Source organism: Anastrepha obliqua, chromosome 6 (assembly GCF_027943255.1).
Source record: "Anastrepha obliqua isolate idAnaObli1 chromosome 6, idAnaObli1_1.0, whole genome shotgun sequence".
In the NCBI taxonomy this organism is placed as follows: Eukaryota; Metazoa; Arthropoda; class Insecta; order Diptera; family Tephritidae; genus Anastrepha; species Anastrepha obliqua.
Window position 1 is genome coordinate 33,210,699 of NC_072897.1, and position 18,723 is coordinate 33,229,421.

Consider the following 18,723-nt stretch of genomic DNA (forward strand, 5'->3'; position numbering starts at 1 on the left):
CTAACGCAAACGAGGCCTTCCTCTTGCTTTGCTACCACCAGCTGGTAGTCAGGTTCTTCTCCACCTGATCTTTCCAACATAAAGGAGGCCTTCCTCTTCCTCTGCTACCACCAGCTGGAACCGCGTCGAATACTTTCAGAGCCGGAGTGTTTGTGTCCATTCGAACGAAATGACCTAGGCAACGTAGCCGCTGGATCTTTATTCGCTGCGCCATGTCTATGTCGTCGTAAAGCTCATACAGCTCATCGTTCCCTCGTCTGCGATATTCGCCGTTGCCAACGTGCAAAGGTCCAAAAATCTTACGCAGAATCTTTCTTTCGAACACCCCAAGCGTCGCTTCATCGGATGTTGTCATCGTCCAAGCTTCTGTACCAAATATGAGAGCCTGGTGGAGTGGTAGTTTTGTTCGTCGAGAGATGACTTTACTTTACTTCACTTAGTCCAAAGTAGCACTTGTTGGCAAGAGAGATTCTACGTTGGCTTTCAAGGCTGACTTTGTTATCGGTGTGAATGCTGGTTCCTTAATACACGGAGGCTTTTACAACCTCGAAATTATAACTGTCAACAGTGACGTCGGTGCCGATACGCGAGTGCGCCAACTGTTTGTTTGAATACAAGAGGTACTTCGTTTTGTCCTCGTTCACCACCAGAACCGTTCGCTTTGCCCCTTTATCCAGTTTGGAGAAGGCAGAACTAACAGCGCGGTTGTTAAGGCCGATGATGTCAATATCATCGGCATACGCCAATAGTTCTACGCTCTTATAAAATATTGTGCCTGAGAGATTAAGTTCTGCGGCTCTTACGATGCTCTCCAACATCAGGTTAAAGAAGTCACACGACAGCGAGTCACCCTGTCTGAAACCTCGTTTGGTATCAAACGGCTCGGAGAGGTCCTTCCCAATTCTGACGGCATAGCCGTATTAGTTTTCGTGGATATACCAAATTCAAACATCGCGGCATACAAGTAGCTCCGTTCCGTACTGTCGAATGCAGCATTGAAATCGACGAAAAGATGGTGTGTGTCGATTCTCCTCTCATGGGTCATTTCCCAGACTTGGCGTATTGTGAATATTTGGTCGATGGTAGACTTTCCAGGTCTAAAGCCACACTGATAAGGTCCAATCAGTTGGTTGACGATGGGCTTCAGCCTTTCACGCAATACGCTTGCTAGAACCTTATAGGTGATATTAAGAAGACCAATCCCGCGGTAATTGGCACAGATTGCAGGAAGGCCCTTCTTATGGATTGGGCACAACACACTTAAATTACAACCGGCAGGCAAGCTTTCGTCCGAACATATTTTGCATAGGAGCTGATGCATGCACTTTACCAGCTCCTCGCCGTGATGTCTGAATAGCTCAGCCGGCAGTCCGTCCGCACCCGCGGCTTTGTTGTTCTCTAGCCGCGTTATCGCTATTCTCACCTCGTCATGGGCGGGTAGCGAACGACAATTCCGTCGTTGACGATTGGGGTATTGGGATATTCACATTCTCTGTGACATGCGCAGCTGTCACTGTTTAACAGGTACGAGAACTGTTCCCTCCATAATTTAAGATTGCTCTGTACGTCAGTCACCAGATCGACGTCTTTGTTCTTACAGGAAAACACCCTGGTCTTAAAACCTTCTGTAAGCAGGATAATACGTCTCTCTTAATTTTTTAGCTTTCTGTAGCGATCCTACATGGCTCGCGTTGCGCCCGCTCGCAGCGTGGCTCTATAGGCGGCATACTTTCTTTCTGCGGCAGAATGAGACTCCTCGTCGTACCAACTCTTTTTTCGGGCTCGCCGGAATCCGATTTCTTCTTCGGCGGCGGTACGTAGAGAAAGAAAAATGTTGCTCCATTGTTCGTGCATGCCGGTTTGTTGGGCAGTACTCTCTGAAAGCAGGAGTGAGAGTGGAGTGACGAATCTTCTGGCTGTCTGTTGTGGTTGCAGCTTTTCGATGTCGAACATTCTTTGCGTAGGTATATGTACGTTTTTTGCTGCATAGAGGCATGTGCACAGTTTGGTTGCAACAAGGTAGTGATCCGAGTCGATGTTGGGTCCTCGGATCGTATGTACATCTAATACACTAGAAGCGTGTCTTCTATCTATCACAACATGATCCATCTGGACTCGTGTTTTTCGATCAGGGGACAGCCCGGTAGCTTGGTGTACATTTTTATGCTGGAATCTCGGGCTGTAGACAATGATGCTTCAGGCCCCGGCGAAGTCGATCAGCCTCTGCCCGTTACCGGATGTTTCGTTCTGCAGGTTGAATTTTCCGACTGTAGGACCAAAAATTCCCTCCTTGCCCACCCTGGCGTTGAAGTCGTCAAGCACGATTTTTATGTCGTGCAGGAGCAGTGCTCATAGGAACGTTCCTAGCGCTCATAGAAGGATTCTTTCGTTGCATCGTCCTTTTCTTCTGTCGGGGCGCGGGAGCAAATTAGCGATATGTTAAAAAAACGGGCTTTGATGCAAATTGTTGCGAGACGCTCGTCCACCGGAGGGAACGACAGTACTTGGGGACGAAGTCTCTCTCCCACAACAAATCCGACACCGAATTTGCGCTCCTTTACATGGCAGCTGTAGTAGACGTCACAAGCTCCTACGCTTTTCTTGTCTTGCCCCGCATCTCTTGAATGGCAGTGATGTGAGCCTTTACTCTCACGAGGGCATGAACCAGCTGGGCATAGGCACATTCCCCATTAAGGGACCGGACATTTCAGGTGCATGCCCTCAAATCCTAATCCTTATTGCGTTTGCAGTGGTCGTCATCAGTAGAGGGAGGTCTCATATAACTTTTTACTGTAATTTGAAATCTAAGGTTTACGTCAACAAGCCAAAGACACTAGGCGCACTTAAGGCCAATATCCGACGGGAAATAGCCGCCATATCGGCTGAGACGCTGGCCAAAACTATGGAAAACGCCGAAAAACGGGCACATTACGCTATACGAGCTAAGGGCGACCACTTGCGCGATATCATATTCAAAAAGTGATGTAAACGAATCTCCTTGAACTAAATTAAATGTTTTTCACAATGAAACACAAAAAAATGTTTCTTTTTCCATATTTTTTCAATAATCACATAGGTCAGTTTAAGATGGCCAACCCTGTACATATCCAAATACGTGCTAAGGGCGACCACTTGCGCGATATCATATTCAAAAAGTGATGTAAACGAATCTCCTTGAACTAAATTAAATGTTTTTCACAATGAAACACAAAAAAATGTTTCTTTTTCCATATTTTTTTAATAATCACATGTGTCAGTTTAATATGGCCAACCCTGTATATGATGCTTCTTGCAGGATCGCCAGTTAAAGACGTGGAAGATAGTTAAGGACTTGCTTATAGCAATTTCAGAGGCTTAGAAACTTGCGAAATGAGTGCTTTAGATCGCCCGACGAAATGCCATTCAATGGCTTCTACGTTTGACAGTCAAAATTCAGAAGGAGTAGCACAACAAATTATAAATTTTTAATTATTTGAAATATGTGAAATTCACATAAATTTAACAAATTAAAAAAAAATAACATCAAAATGTCCAACTCTTTAATCATCATCGTCATATTTTCGGCATTGTCTCGAGAAAAGATTTTATTTTCAGTTCTAGGTCTTAGAACAACATCGATATTTCATATTCGACCTCCACATTCGACAGTAAACATTTTTTTTAAATACTTCTACTGGAATAATTGAAATACTTTCTTAGAAAAAGCTGAAAGATTTTTGGCGAGCTTTAATATACTGGATTTAGGGTGGTAGGAACTGAAATTTGTTGGTTAAGCATAAAACAAAATGTGTCCTGTCACACAATGGCATTTTGGGGAACTAAATTAATAACATCCGGGAACCTATTATTCCGGGTCGTGGGTACAACTCTCATTTACAGCCGCAATATCGTCTTCACTTCGGACTGTACGTAGTCTAATCGGTCGAATATCATCCAGTAATGTAAAATTATTCTCAATTTTGCCGATGGGTTGCCAAATAGGGTTGTAGGACGGTTATGAACATCAAGAATTGGCCTGAGGGCACGATGAACACTTAGATACCTAAACTTATTCAATCTAGTTCTTTATCCTCCAATAAAATTTAAAATATATATTAAATATGCAGGACATAAAACAGAAGGCATTACAAATACGTCACTTAGGGCTGAAACGGAGAACAATATTTGTTCAACAAATAATATTTTTCACATGCATGTACTCTAATTACAATTTAATGATTGATTTTTTAATATTGATTTTTTTTTAATTTTAAAGGGTGCACAGATATGAAGAAAACACGGCTTTGAGCATTGCTACCCCACAGTGACCAGTCTCAAAAAAGTTATATATATATATAATATTTTTCATATGCATATACTCTAATTACAATTTAATGATTGATTTTTTAATATTGATTTTTTAACATGATTTTTTGATAATCGCAAAACCAAATTTTTTATGCGTGCACAGATATGAAGAAAACACGGCTTTGAGCATTGCTACCCCACAGTGACCAGTCTGAAAAAAGTTATATATATCGTATCTATGTACGTCGTTCTAGACGGGCTACTGTGAGTCACGACGAAATCATCGATATAAATATCACACTCGATTACTTCAGAGTATATCGCACCCTAAATACAAAAGGGTCACAACTCAAAATGTACTTCTGCTCAAATATGAACGAGACGTTATCAATAAAACGGTCCGCGGATGACATATGGCAAAAATAAATTTTTTGTTTTTTGGTAGGACTGTTATAAGCTTACATGGCAAATTTCAGCGTGATATGTCACATAGTTTGTTTTCTGTGCTACTGTAAACAAGTCAAGCTCGAGTGTGGAAAATTTTGAGTTGTGACCCTTTTGTATTTAGGGTGCGACATGTATATGTAATTTAGACTCAGAGGCATGTAGTTTTTGGTTAGGTGGTAAGGTGATTTTAATCTTACGTTAATAAACGTTACGCTTACAAACTCTAAGCCCTAAACCGGAAATACGATTCTAGTTATATGTATAAGTACATATTTTTGACCCCATTTTTTTAAATTTTGATATTCTATTGGAATTCCTTTTAATTTACATCCTAATTCTATTTTGTATATGAGATAAGAAACTAGTAATGTACTTGTAGTATCCGTGATTTTTTTAAAATTATTCGCTTGAAAGTTCACGAATATAAAACAAACATTCCCCTCAGAAAGTCCTTCGGACTGCTCGCCATTCAATTTCCAATCTCGTAGCTGTGTTTACGGGTCACTGTACGATCGGCACACACGCGGAAAAGCTAGGGTTACCATTTAACCCCCATTGCAGAAGCTGTGAGGACCTTTCAGAGAAGGAGTCTGTTCAGCACTTTCTCTGTATTATATCAACAGCTCTGGTTGGCTGTAGACATCGGTCTGTTGGAGGTCTAATAATGGTATCAAAACGGCGCTGCAATGCTACTTGAGGAGTAGACTGGCACTTCAACCATTTCATCTACCTACCTATAAAACAAAAAAGAAATTGAGTAAGGGATTGAATGACCAAAATAACTTCAGAAGCAAGGATTTTTCCCAATGGGAAAGCTAATTTGCATGTTATATTACATAGAAATTATGAGCTCAATGGCAAACACATATGCGTACGTATGTTATAAATGAGCACTCATAATGATTATCTGATTTTACGAATTATTTTCGTCGCTAACCCACTACTCTGAAAGTGATAATGACAACTTTTATGCCTACACAAATCGTTGGCGTTGAATGGATGAATAAACGAAAACATTAGATTGAGAGGGAAAGTCATCAAATTGACTAGCAATGAGCTTATCTAATACCCGTAGTATTATCATCTTCATCCATACTACTTCGTCCATTGAGAATATTTTCATACTAACATGTATGCACACATATTTACATAAACAATGCTTGTGAACAAACAAACACCATTAAGGGTAGGAGGTCTGGCTTCAACATAATTTATTGCTAGAGCAGATTAATTTTAAAGTATTTGATAGCTGGGACCCGAAAATGCAGGATATATGTATGTACAGTTGTACCTCGGTTAACCGGGCCTCTACTAACCGGGTACATCTGTTAACCGGCATGCTGTGTGTTTGATTTTATATCTCTATTAACCGTGCTTTACCTCTATTATCCGTGCGGCGTATAATAACTTTTTTCAATTTAAGTGAATGTGCAAAGAAATAAAATTCAGGGATTCCCATTTTTTGTTTATGTAATAAGTTTGTATCAAACTTCATTTTCATTCATTCTGTAAGTGCAAAGAAATAAAATTCGGGGATTCCCATTTTTTGTTTTTATGTAATAAATTTGTATCAAATTTCACTTTCATTCAGTCTGTAAGTGAAATTTGATCTCTTAACAGGTGCTTTTGTGAAAATGGCTCCATCAATAAGTAAACTGACAAAAAGAGCAAGAAAAGTTCTTTCAATTAAAGAGAAAATAGAACTGATTAACGAATATCGCAAGAACCCATCCGTTCATTTTTTATCTGAAAAATATGGTGTTGGCAAACAAACTGTACGAGACTTAATAAAAAACAAAGAAAAAATTTTGAAATATGAATCGGAAAGTGATTCAATTCACGGTTTAAAAAATAGACATACTCTGAAAAAATCCGAAAATCCAAAGGTTGATTTTGCAACATATGAATGGTTTCGACAAGAAAGATTTAAGGGATGTCCCATTACAGGTAATATTACTCAAATCCAGACATCCACATAAACTGAAAATTTCCTGCAATTTCTAGGCGAAATGATTACTGAGAAGGCAAAATATTTTCATGGTAAATTAAACATAAATTCCGAGTGTAAGTGGTTGGCTGGAAAAATTCAAAAATCGGCATGGAATTCGTAGGCTGAAATCCACAGGAGAAAAGGAGTGTGCTGATTATGTGTCTGCAACGATGTTTGTGGAAGACTTAAACGAATACATTAAAAATGAACAACTTACAACTGAACAAATTTATAATGCAGACGAAACCGGTCTATTTTGGAAGTGTTTGCCCCAAAATTCATTGGCGAGTGGTGATGAATATTCTATTGAGGGGTACAAAGAGTCCAAGGAAAGAATCACAGCTTTACTTTGTGCAAATGCAGCTGGGACTCACAAGTGTAAATTGATGATAATAGGAAAAAGTGCTAATCCAAGATGTTTAAAAAATGTTAAATACATTCCTGTAGTTTATAAGTCTAATAAGAGAGCTTGGGTAACACAAGAGCTATTTCTGGAGTGGTTTAACAACAATTTTGTACCAGAGGTAAGAGAACATTTACAACGCATTGGTCTCGAAAAGAATTGCAAAGTTCTTTTGCTATTAGACAACTGTCCAGCACACCCGGATGTAAATGCAATGATATCTGATAATGTTACAGTAAAATATCTACCACCGAATTGTACATCTTTGATTCAGCCTATGGATCAAGGAGCCATTCGGAGTTTCAAATGCCAGTACCGTAAATTTATCGTGCAAAAACTTGTGGATTCTAATAGTCGACACGAATTTGTTAAATCTTTGAACATTAAGTCAGCTTTATGGACAGCAGCGACTTCGTGGGATTCTGTAACCCCACGTGTTTTAAATAAAGTTTGGAATAACTTACTATCTCAAGATGATGAAAATGATTCAACTTTTAGTATTGAGATACAATCAGATGTATTAATACCACCTGGTTTTACAGCTGATGCTATCTCAAAGTGGATGGAGTGCGATATTGATGTCGCACCGTTTGCTATTGTATCTGATGATGAAATCGTTAACATGGTCAATCAAACAGAAGAATATGAGCTTGAGTCAAATTCAGAGGAATCAGATGGAGGTAATACGGTAGAAACCCCCACATTAGCTCAAGCAATAGAGGCTAGTAGTGTTTTGTTAAAGTTCTTAGAAAACTATACTGGTACAGGTATTTCAGAACCAGACAAAATACAAGTGTATCGCATACAAAGTCATTTACTTAAGGAACAAATGAATTCTAAAAGACAAACTACTTTAAACGAATATTTTAAATTAATATAAATATGCATTTATGTACCTATATGTATGTATATTATATGAAAGTATATTATAAAAACAGTAATAAGATATGTATCTGTATTCATAAGTATGTTAATAGATGCAAATTTACATGTTCTTTTTAAAAATAAATAAAAATAATAAAATTTTTGAATATTTCAAAAAACCTCTTTCAACCGTGTTTTCGATTATCCGTGCTGAGCCCGGTCCCGAGCAACCCGGTTAATCGAGGTACAACTGTAATTCAATTGTTTATTATCTAACAATCCAATTAATTTCAATTTGCTTAGTTACTTCACTGAAAATTCTTATCTTAATATATTCAAATGAAGCAAATTGGTGATCAATATTTTTCCTATTGCACACTGTAAGGCATTGGTCTCGTTCCAGTTATTGTATGAGTTGCTCATTCTACCATAGCCTAGTTTATCTCGATAATAACGTATCAAATGAGTTGTTAACTTCTAGCCTTTTAATGAATTATTCTACTTTTGCATACCCACTTTTATTAATATTCAATAAATCAATTAATCTGACGATTTTATTGGTGATTAGAACGTAACATCTATTACACCTATTTTCAAAAGTGTTAATGAGAGAAATCTATATATATAAAAAGAAGTTACATTTCCTTGGTAATCTTATAACTCAAGAACCGACGAACCGATTGACACAAAAATTTTAGAGTTCTTTTCCATCTTTGAGGAGGTGGTTTGTGTGAAGTTTGATTGAAATTGGTGCAGCCGTTTCTGAGTTATGACATTTTATGTGAGTAATGGCTTCCTCTCATACGAAATGCCTGTATGGGAAAAACAACAACAAATACACAGCCGCTTATGAGCGTTTCTGTTGTACTCTTGTGGTTGTAAGTGTATTATGTTAATATTAATTTTGGACGAAAATATAAAAAAAACTGGAGCATTCAAGGAACTGGAAAAACATTTTTAACTTTATTTATTTTAGCATAATTTATTTAGCGTAAAAAATTGAAATGGAAATTAAAGAATCAAAGTTTAATTACAAGTTTTTATAGGTTCTTTCACCTTACCTGACCCACCACAATCAAATTTTAAAAAAGTACAGAAAAGGCTATTGTGACATCTTTAGAAAGCATGTTGAATGAAAAAAATCAACTAATTCAACTGTTTAAACATTTTACGAGTTCTATAAAGAAAACTTAGTATGAAAAATTTCTTGCGATATAAAAAACAAATTTTATGTATGGTGGTGCGAAGCCCATTGGGAAATGCTAGTATTGCATATAATATATGTACCCATTTACAACCATCAATGGTTTGTAAGTTATTCCAATGTATCAGGTGTCAATTTGTCAGCACCAAACAACAGAGAACAGGTTTGCGTTTACGTGACCTTAACACAGGAGCAAGCTGACTTTCTCCTCAATAAGTCACGCATAAAAATCGGCTTGGTGAATTGCAGAATGCAACCCCAACTAAGTATCAAGCGTTGCTTCAAGTGCTTCGGCCCAGAGCACCAAACATGGAATTGTAAAAGGCCCGACAGAAGGGGCTAGGGTCTCTGCATTAGATGCGGCGAACCCGGCCACATGCTCAAATGCACAAAACCCCCAAAATGCTGTTTGTGCTCTGAAGCTCGACTGATCATTAATCAGGATCGGGAAGATGCACGGTATATAAGAGTCAAAGCGTGAAGTGAACTTACTAAAAGCACGATGCGAATATAGGGAAAAATGGTTTCCGTTAGTGGAATGTATCAAAGCTCATTTCCACGGAGACACAACCCTTAATGAGCCGCAGAGATGTTGAGAGCAGAAATGCTTCGCATTAAACAAGCTTAATAAAGAGATGCCGTCTCTGACTAAAAAAAATCATAACAGCTCTATTTATTGGTGTTTGGAGCAAATAACCGAATTGAACCGTGGGTGTCTTTGTCTCAGACGGAAATACACTCAAGCCAGACGAACGGGGCAAGCCACTGGGGACGCAGGACATATGAGAGAGGGAAAAGACTGTTTGTTGGTGTATGGAGCAAATAACCGAATTGAACCGTGGGTGTCTTTGCCTCAGACGGAAATACACTCAAGCCAGGCGAACCGGGCAAACCACTGAGGGAAAAGCCCGCTGATGCAAGAAGAAAGAAGGAAAAACGAGAAAACTCCGGGAAGATTTAAACAGGGACCCCGTATAAGATCGTGGTAAAGAAACTGGAGCTAGGATACCTACTCTGAAACTAAGCTTGAGCGCGATGTATTACATCGTAAAATAACACTTTTTAAGTCACGAAGTCAGATATGGCATTAAATATCAAATAAACGTAACAAAAGAGTTTCCACCATTCACCAGTGGGGAGCTCCAGTCAGCTGCGAGCAAACTCAAAAATAATATAACACCAGGACTGGATGTAATACCCACAGAAATCTGCAAGGAGATCGCAAAAAATGTTACGCGAAAGTGTTACTAGACATCTAAAACACCTAAGTCATGGAATTTTCCCAGAAATATGGAAAAAGCAGCAGCTCGTGCTAATAAGCAAGAAAATGGAAAGAAATATTAGCTGTCTGCAAGCCAAGGTGCAAAATTTCGGCATACCTATAGCGCATAATGAGGAATTACTTGCAAAACCGCAAACTCGTCTGTCAAGCCCCAGAGAGTTCTCGTTGTACAGACGACACATCTGGAGCGGCACAATGATAAATTCTCGGTCCCGATATGTGGAACATTAGTTATGACGATATCGCACTTGTTACGTTAAAGCGTAACAACTCAAAATCTGAACATTTTCAGTAGAGACGAAAAACTGTTTCCGTAAATACAATATTAATAATATATTACAAGGAAAAAAATATGTAATTGCACGAAAATATCATTAAAAACAATATAATGGTTGTTTCATTCTTATTTGTTTAGTAGTTTTTGAGTTGTTACTCTTTTCCTGAAATTTTGTTATACACTTAGTAGTATGTATTATTTTGAGTTGTCTCTTAACTTAAACTGTAACTTAAACCAACTTAAACAAACCGTTTGGTTGTAAACGGGCACAATTCAAAATGTTACACTTTATGTGACACAAATTTGTTCAAACACTTGGAGACAACTAAAAATGTAACTCTTTAGTTGAGATAAAAGAAGTCATTCTGAAAACAAAGACTAGACAAACCACTGATCGATTTCTACAGTGGGTAGAGATGACCACTGTACATTGTTTTCTTGCAAAAAACTAAATTTTGGAAATTTTGAGTTGTTACGCTTTAACGTAACAAGTGCGATATATTCAGTGTAGTAATGTAGTTCGAAGTCGTCATACGGACACAAACGTGAGTCCAGCCTTAAAGTATCCACAAAGAAAAGAGAGCCAATACTTCTAAAAACGAAGCACATCCCGTTAGAAGATAGTAAACTGAAACTGCTGAAATACCCTAACCGCGAAAATGTTTCTAAAGTACCTAGGAATAAGACTGGACCCAAGACTAACTTTCTGGATCTAAATAAAACACGCAGCAGAGAAAGCCGTCCAATATGACATCCCTACTCAGTAGGCTGATGGCAAACATAGAAGGACCAACCCAGAGGAAACGGGAAATAATAATGGCTACCACGCTCCCCGATTTCTTATACGGAGCTTAACAGTGGGCAAATGCGCTAAAGGCAAATCACCGTTGTAAGCTCCTAGCATCGGTACAACGAACGACAGCTCTGAGAGTTGTGTGTGCCTACCGCACAGTATCAAGGTCAATTGTTGAAGTAACTAATAAGCGGTTCAATACCGATAGATTCCCTAACCTTTGGGAGGAAAAAGTTGTGGGCACTAAATAACGAAGGGATGGAAGAAGGTAGAAACCATAAGTCCATGGCGGACCGCTGGAGAAACGAAACGCGGCAACTTAACTGTCGCTCGATGGTATTAATACTGGCATATATTCCCTTTTTAGCAAGAACTGACTGTGCTTGGCGTAGTGATAAAGAAGGGTCCCGCTTAAAGAGTTGGACGATCACTTTATCCTGCTTTTTTGTCGTCACTCGCTTCAAGGGGCGCTTGAGTTAGCATTGGCGTCGTAGCCCTTGAGTGGGACTATTATGCAGCAAAAAGTAGAACGAAATATATCTTGAAGTTACAAGAAACAAACCGGTTCTTTTTTTCTGACCCAGACTGTAATTCGAGATTACAAAGTTTAACTATGAAATTAAAATTAAAATTAAGTTTGCGAAAGGCAAGATTTTGAAAACATAAGTCGATTTTTCTGGGTTCCTGAGTTGTAATGATCTTTTGAAGTAACACTAAACATGTAAACTTAGTCAACTTAAAATTGTCAAAAAATACCGATGCAATTTGTTTCGCAAAAACAGAAGTGTGGTCATAACGTATTTTACAGTAAACGTATCTCGCGATATTATTATACAAAAAATTAAGTTTACTACGGCACACACTATCACAATGAGTATATAACTCACTACCATACAGTAACGCACACATATATAATATTTTGGCTAGTAGTAGTCGAATATTGACTGGTGTAAAGTGTTGAGTAGTTCATAAATTTTGGAGCATACCAATTACTTTGTCTATGGCAATAAAAATGTGGTTACTCCATGCCAAAGTTGTATTTAATGTAATTCCTATAACAGTGTGCATATATTTTCACAGTGTTATTTAGTCTGACCTCCGCATAGTCGTCAAACTTGAGGTATGTCTTATATATTGCGATACATTGAGGTTCATCAGGATTAATGATTAATCCGTTGTCAGAAGCCCACCTGCTTATATGTAAGTCTCAAGTTGGAGTTCAAATTACTGCTGCAAATAATTATGCAGTTAAGGGGAGCACTAACATATAATGGAACATAATCGGCATATACATGGACAACATTATATATTATACATATAATCTCACTAATAAAATCAACAATATGTAATACAAGGACAAGCAAAAGAGGGCCAAGAATAAAACCCTTAGGTACACCACTGGTTTTAGGTAAGAAGTTGGATATAGCCTTACCGGCTTCTTAACGGTCACTAGGATACGTTTCTACAAGAGTTAAGCCGAAGTTGAATTTTTAAACTTCAATGTTAAAAGTTCGTTTGCCACTAAGTATAGATTGAACTGAAAAAGCTCCTCATACAAAATCATTTGCTGTTCGGAGTTGGCTTAAAACTTTAGGTTCTTCCATATGTCGAACAACATCAAGACTTACACCACATATAGGTGGAGGAGCTCTGTTAAACACCTAACAGAAGTGTACACTCGAATTTTTAATTTGTTTATAGACTGAACTATCCTCCGCGAAGACAAGCACCTTGTCGTGGTGCTGGGGCTTATTTAAATCACTAATCAGGCCTTATCAGTGGAGGTTAGTGTGGTCTTTTGGTGCGGGCTGCTTTTTGAAGGACGACCAAGCTCTACTCTGGGTTAGAACAAGGTGTTATACGACCCGTGTCGAGGTTCAGCCTGGCTGGGGACCCAGATCAAAAACAGCCCAGTCGCGAACGGAGTGCTCCGGATACCTGGCGACCTCCGATTCTATCTAGCCTTACCTATGCGAACGGACCTCTTCACAGGCGGACCTCCCTTGTCCTACACTCGTGGGACCAAAAACGGATACGGAACAAAAGAAAAATTTTTCTTACAAGGAGGTCGGTCTTCCCAAAAAACCGACAAAGGTGATTCCGGCTACTGCCACAGCGGCGAGCAATGCAGTGGTCAGACCGCCGTTATTAGAAATAAGAGGGGGCTTAAGGGAAAGGGCTGGTCCCAGCGCGAGTACTTTAGGATGTAGCGAGGGGCGAGGACGTTTGGCTAAACCGGCCTTCAATCGGTCGATAGCAGGAGTTGCGGGGTCAACTCTGCTTAGCGCAAACAATCCCCATCTCACCTCAACCTCTAATAGAGGACGGTGGTCGGCACCTGCTTCTAGGTTTAACCGGCAGACTACCATAGAAGGGCCTAGTACCTCAAGGCAGATTACAAGCGTAGGATGGGGGAGACCATCTAAACATGTCCGTCCCTCCAAGCAAATTACTACGAGAAAAAGGCGGCCAATGGGGTCTTATTTAGACTGGGAGGGATAGGAATAGACCGGGTAACCGAAGACCAGGCTAAATCGCTAGAACGGGCAAAGGGAGTAATATCCGACGTGGGAAAACTGGCGGGTGCTACCCGTAACAGACAACGGTCTGCAGAGCAAACAATAGAAAGGGTCGCCAAAAAACAAAAGGTAGGTGGCCATAAACATCCGCCCATTACTGATGTTGTAAAGGCAGCGGTGAGGTACTGGCCATCATCGACAAGGGAGAACAGGAAGGAGCCGTTCCTAAGGAAAAATGGAGGTGGTTTGAGGAGGCTACCACCGAAGTGTACCTCCAGGTCCTAGAGGAACACCCCGGACCTCCTCTCCTTTGTCATGACGCAGGTATCAGAGTAGAGCTAAAATCATCGCCTGCGATGTTAGCCACGCTCTACAGGTTGGCCATAGGTAAGGTAGGAAAGGTTTGGCCGAAGCCAGTAAAGTGTAAAGTGCTTGAATGATCGTCATGTGAAGTGATGCTGAATCGTCATGTATGTGAAACAGGATCGTCAAAGTAAAGGTGCTATTATTTTATGGAAGAGCTTTAGGGCAAACCTGCCGACTAAAGATTTCTTTGAAAATAAAAGATTTTTTTTTTAGTTAGGGCAAATAACTGCCTTCCAACTATCAGGTAGAGACTGAGCTGACTGAGCTGCCTTCTGATAGAATGGCATTATTTTTATACTTTCTTTTTGCCTTGTCATCAATAAAATATACATAATTACAATCAAACATTGTTACAAGTAAAAATCAATAACAAAGTTGTAAACACTTAAAAATACTATACAAATGAAATTCTGCTTAGGTTGACTTAAATTTTGTTCAGGGTTAGCTTACTTCACAGTGAGCTATGGCTTTGCTTTGGAGTGGGGTATCATGTGACAAAAAGTGTATTTGGTGTGTGCCATGTGTTTACTTATGTTTCGGGTTTCAAAAAAAGGCAAAGAGTTTATGTCATTGAAATTGAAAAGAATTATGTCATTAAAGTAGAGTAAATTGAATTGACATGGTTTACATAATTTGAGTTTGAGTGTTAAGAATTTTTGGAAGTGAAGTGGAGGTACTCTACACTCCTATGGTTAAGATTGAAAATTACTGTGCTAAAAAAATTTGTTTAAATTAAAGTACAGTGGTTTTCAATAAAAATAATTTTATGACTTTAAAAGTTTCTTAGTATATCTAAATTTATTTTTAATTCTATGTTTTATAGTACATTTTTCTTAAATTTATTTAATATGATAATATTTTAGGTGATTTTGTATTTCTTAAGGGTATTATTATGATATTCCTTAAGCTTATTGTTAATTTGTAATACAGAATTGACTCCTTTACGCTCTACTATGAGATAAGGGCCATGATATGGACTTTGCTGTTTTCTTCTAGTTTCTAGTTTTACAAATACTCAGTCACCTACTTTTAGTTCTGATGTGTTACTGTTCTTGTCATATAGTTCTTTTCTCTTTTGTTTTGTTAGTTTTATCAGTTCTTGTGCCCTGAGAAGTGACTCTTTTAGTCTAAGTTTCATCTCATTTGCGTAATTGTTTAAGTTATATACTGGTTGATTGTCCTCGATTGTGTCAGTTGGTAAACGTGGAAGTTTTCCGTATATTAACTCGTACGGTGAAAATTCCGTCTCTATGTTCGGTGTGGTATTAAAAGCAAATGCAAAGTAAGGTAGCCATTGGTCCCATTCGTGATTTTCTACGAAGTGTAACAGAAATTCATTTAGGACTCTGTGATTCCTTTCAACTGTTATTGTCTGATGGTGATAGGGTGCTGAAAAGGTCTGCTTTATATTTAGTATTTCGCATATATTTTTCATTAATTCATTTGCAAACTCTGTACCTCGATCAGATTTTAATGTTTTAAAAAGTCCGTATTTTAGTATTACCTGTTCTACTAGTGTCTTTGCGATAGAAATTGCTTCTTTAGTTTTCATTGGAAATAAGATTACGTATATTATTTTGTCAGTTCGCATTGTACCGTTAAAATATATCGGAAACCATTTGATATAATCAATGGTCCTACTGTATCTATGCTTAAATTTTCAAAGCTTGTACTAGGTGTGTCCGTTATTGTCATTTTTTCTTTTATGTACTTTGTCTGTTTGTTTCGAGTACATTCTTTACAACTGTTTATATATCTTTTTATCATTTTTCTCATGTTCTTCCATATATATTTTTGTTTTAATTTTAAGATAGTTTTTCTTATACCCAGATGTCTTCCTAGTGCTGAATTGTGATACTCAAAGATTAAATTTTTTATAATTTCCTCGTCATTAATTTGTTTTGGGTCTTTATATAAAATTATTTTTAGGGGTCTTAAATTTTGTTCTAATCTTTCACTTTGTACCTTGTTGAATGCATTCTAAAAATTTTCAATATTCATTTCTCTTAATAAATAATCTTTTGCTAGCGCTAGCTTTTCTATATTTCTTTTAGTCGCTATTGATGATAGTTTCGCCATGATTGAAACGTATTTCAGAGGCTCCTCACTATATCGGACTATTATATCCCCTTTTTTATTTATCTGTATTTCGGATCCTTTCATTCTTTCTTCGTATAGGAATTTTAATCTTTTTATATTTCTTATATCAGCTATGGACGTACATTCCCAAATGTGAAGTTGGCCTGACTTCGAATGAGAGTTGTAGTTCTCCTTGTCTACCCTGGTGTTATTTTTGGCAGACATTCCCCTTGTTATTACAAACATTTTATTATTGTCATCACAATTCGTTGGTATCATTTTTTTTAGTATGTCTCAGTCTATCTTTATTCGTGATAATGCGTCGGCATTTGTGTTCATTTTGCCTTGCTTGTAGACTATTTCGAAATCATAGTCTGACAAATCAAGTCTAATCCTAATCTAAGTCTAATCTACATTTTTTTTTAATTTCATTAAGGTGCACGAATATTCAATTTTATGTTTATTTAACTGAATGCAAAAAGTCACATTTGTTCTTATGCCGGTTTTGTGCTTAAATATTTGTCAATGATAAAAATTGTAAATTAAATGTTAATATATTTAAATGCATTAGCGAAAAATTTCTATTCAACAATATTTATCATAGCATGTGTGAACAATTTGGTGCGCGTCGTTAATAATATTGAGAATTATTTCACTTTAATTAGCCGCCTAATCACATAAAAATAGTTAATTGTTACCTAATAACAACTTCATACTTTTAATTACATTATTTTATGCATTAATCAGCAAATAATCAGTCATAAACAAAATTGGGATATTCACAATCCAAAATATATATAATATATGTATATGTAGTTATATAAAGTACAATGTATGCTGTATGATAGTTATTTTTTCAATCATTACTTTATTGCAAAAAGTGGCATTTTTTTTTTTAATTACTTTAGCTTTTTGTTACTGTTGTTTTGAACTTCGCATGTAGCGCACTGCGCATTTATACAGCCTTGTAGACTCTGACGGACTTCACGTCGTTGAGGGTGAGAGTAGTCACTAGCTCGGAGTTAGTGAATTCACGAATAATGGTCGATGGTTTGTCACCCTTCTGTTCTTGCACCAATTTGTTGCCATCCAGAGTGAAGACGCTCTTCACTTCGCGACCATCAAGTGTCTTTTCATCGAATTCCTCGCCCAGCTTGAAGTTGACCGTAGTTGTCTTGAAGGTTGAGGTAGTGGTGAAAGAGTAATTATCACCATCCTTCTTCAGTTCAACGGTGGGGCTGATACTGTTACCCATTTTGCGTAGAACCATGCCGACACCCAATTTCTTCATGTATTCGTCGAAGTTTTCACTCTTTTCTAATTTGTATTTCTTTCCTTCCCAGACAGCCATTTTTACTAATGATTTATTTAGCGTTTAGGTTCGTCCGCAGGATCGCCATGTAAAGGGCTTGAATGATTATTTATGAATATTTGGAAGTGAAGTGGAGGTACTCTACAAAAGATGAAATTCCAAACCGACCTCGAGTTCGAGTTTGGATTCCGGCCCGGATGGCAGAGGCAAGTAAAATTGAGGAGATTTTCAAATCCTGCTATAGAGACCTGCCAACCCATAATTGGAAGATAGGAGGAATAGAAGAACCATTAGAAGGTAGGAGACCGGTGACGCTCATCCTCAATGAAGAATCGTTTGCCCCACTGGCGCAGAAAAACAACGTTGTGAGGTTTGAGTTTGTTGATGCAACCATTCGAATCTATCGCATCGACAAGTCAGCTTTGGAGTCAAGAGAGCAGAGTGACAAGCCGGCTTGCGCAGAGATACTGAAGAAGGGTTGGCCAGCATCCAATACTCAACCGACTTGGACAGACTGACCTGTGGGGGGCCACTTTTCAACGAAGAGGATCTCCTCGCTGACACTTAGGGTGGGAAGATCTTGGAGGAGGGCGTCGATGTGTCAATGGTGGAGATGAAATGGACAGATTCACATGAAGCGGATCCAAACTAATCTCTACCACTTTAAACTTGCGTGCGGGCACCTTTCCGGCTTGGCTGCCGGTGGACTTGACATAGCACTCATCCAAGACTCGTGGATATATATATATATATATGAGTGTTTGACCGAGCTCCTTCTCCTAGAAAACACTTTTTCTTAATTTTGGTGCTTCACCGAGATTTGCACCTTCGTTAGTGGATTGGCAAGCCTATAAGGCTGAATTGAAAAATTATAAAAAAACAGTCAGAACTGCGCAGCGT

At 38.2% G+C, this 18,723-nt stretch overlaps 2 protein-coding genes across 2 annotated transcripts; one reads left to right on the top strand and one right to left on the bottom strand.

Moving 5' to 3' along the window:
* The first annotated feature begins 6,894 nt into the window (after positions 1–6,894).
* On the top strand, positions 6,895–8,007 carry LOC129250319 (jerky protein homolog-like). Its single transcript, XM_054889952.1, has 2 exons — positions 6,895–7,102; positions 7,172–8,007. The coding sequence occupies exons 1-2, from the start codon at positions 6,895–6,897 to the stop codon at positions 8,005–8,007; spliced, it is 1,044 nt and encodes a 347-aa protein (XP_054745927.1).
* An 8,949-nt stretch (positions 8,008–16,956) lies between these two features.
* LOC129249956 (probable fatty acid-binding protein) lies at positions 16,957–17,862 on the bottom strand. The gene has a single exon (XM_054889620.1). The coding sequence runs from the start codon at positions 17,860–17,862 to the stop codon at positions 17,467–17,469; it is 396 nt and encodes a 131-aa protein (XP_054745595.1). The 3' UTR covers positions 16,957–17,466.
* Positions 17,863–18,723: the final 861 nt, after the last annotated feature.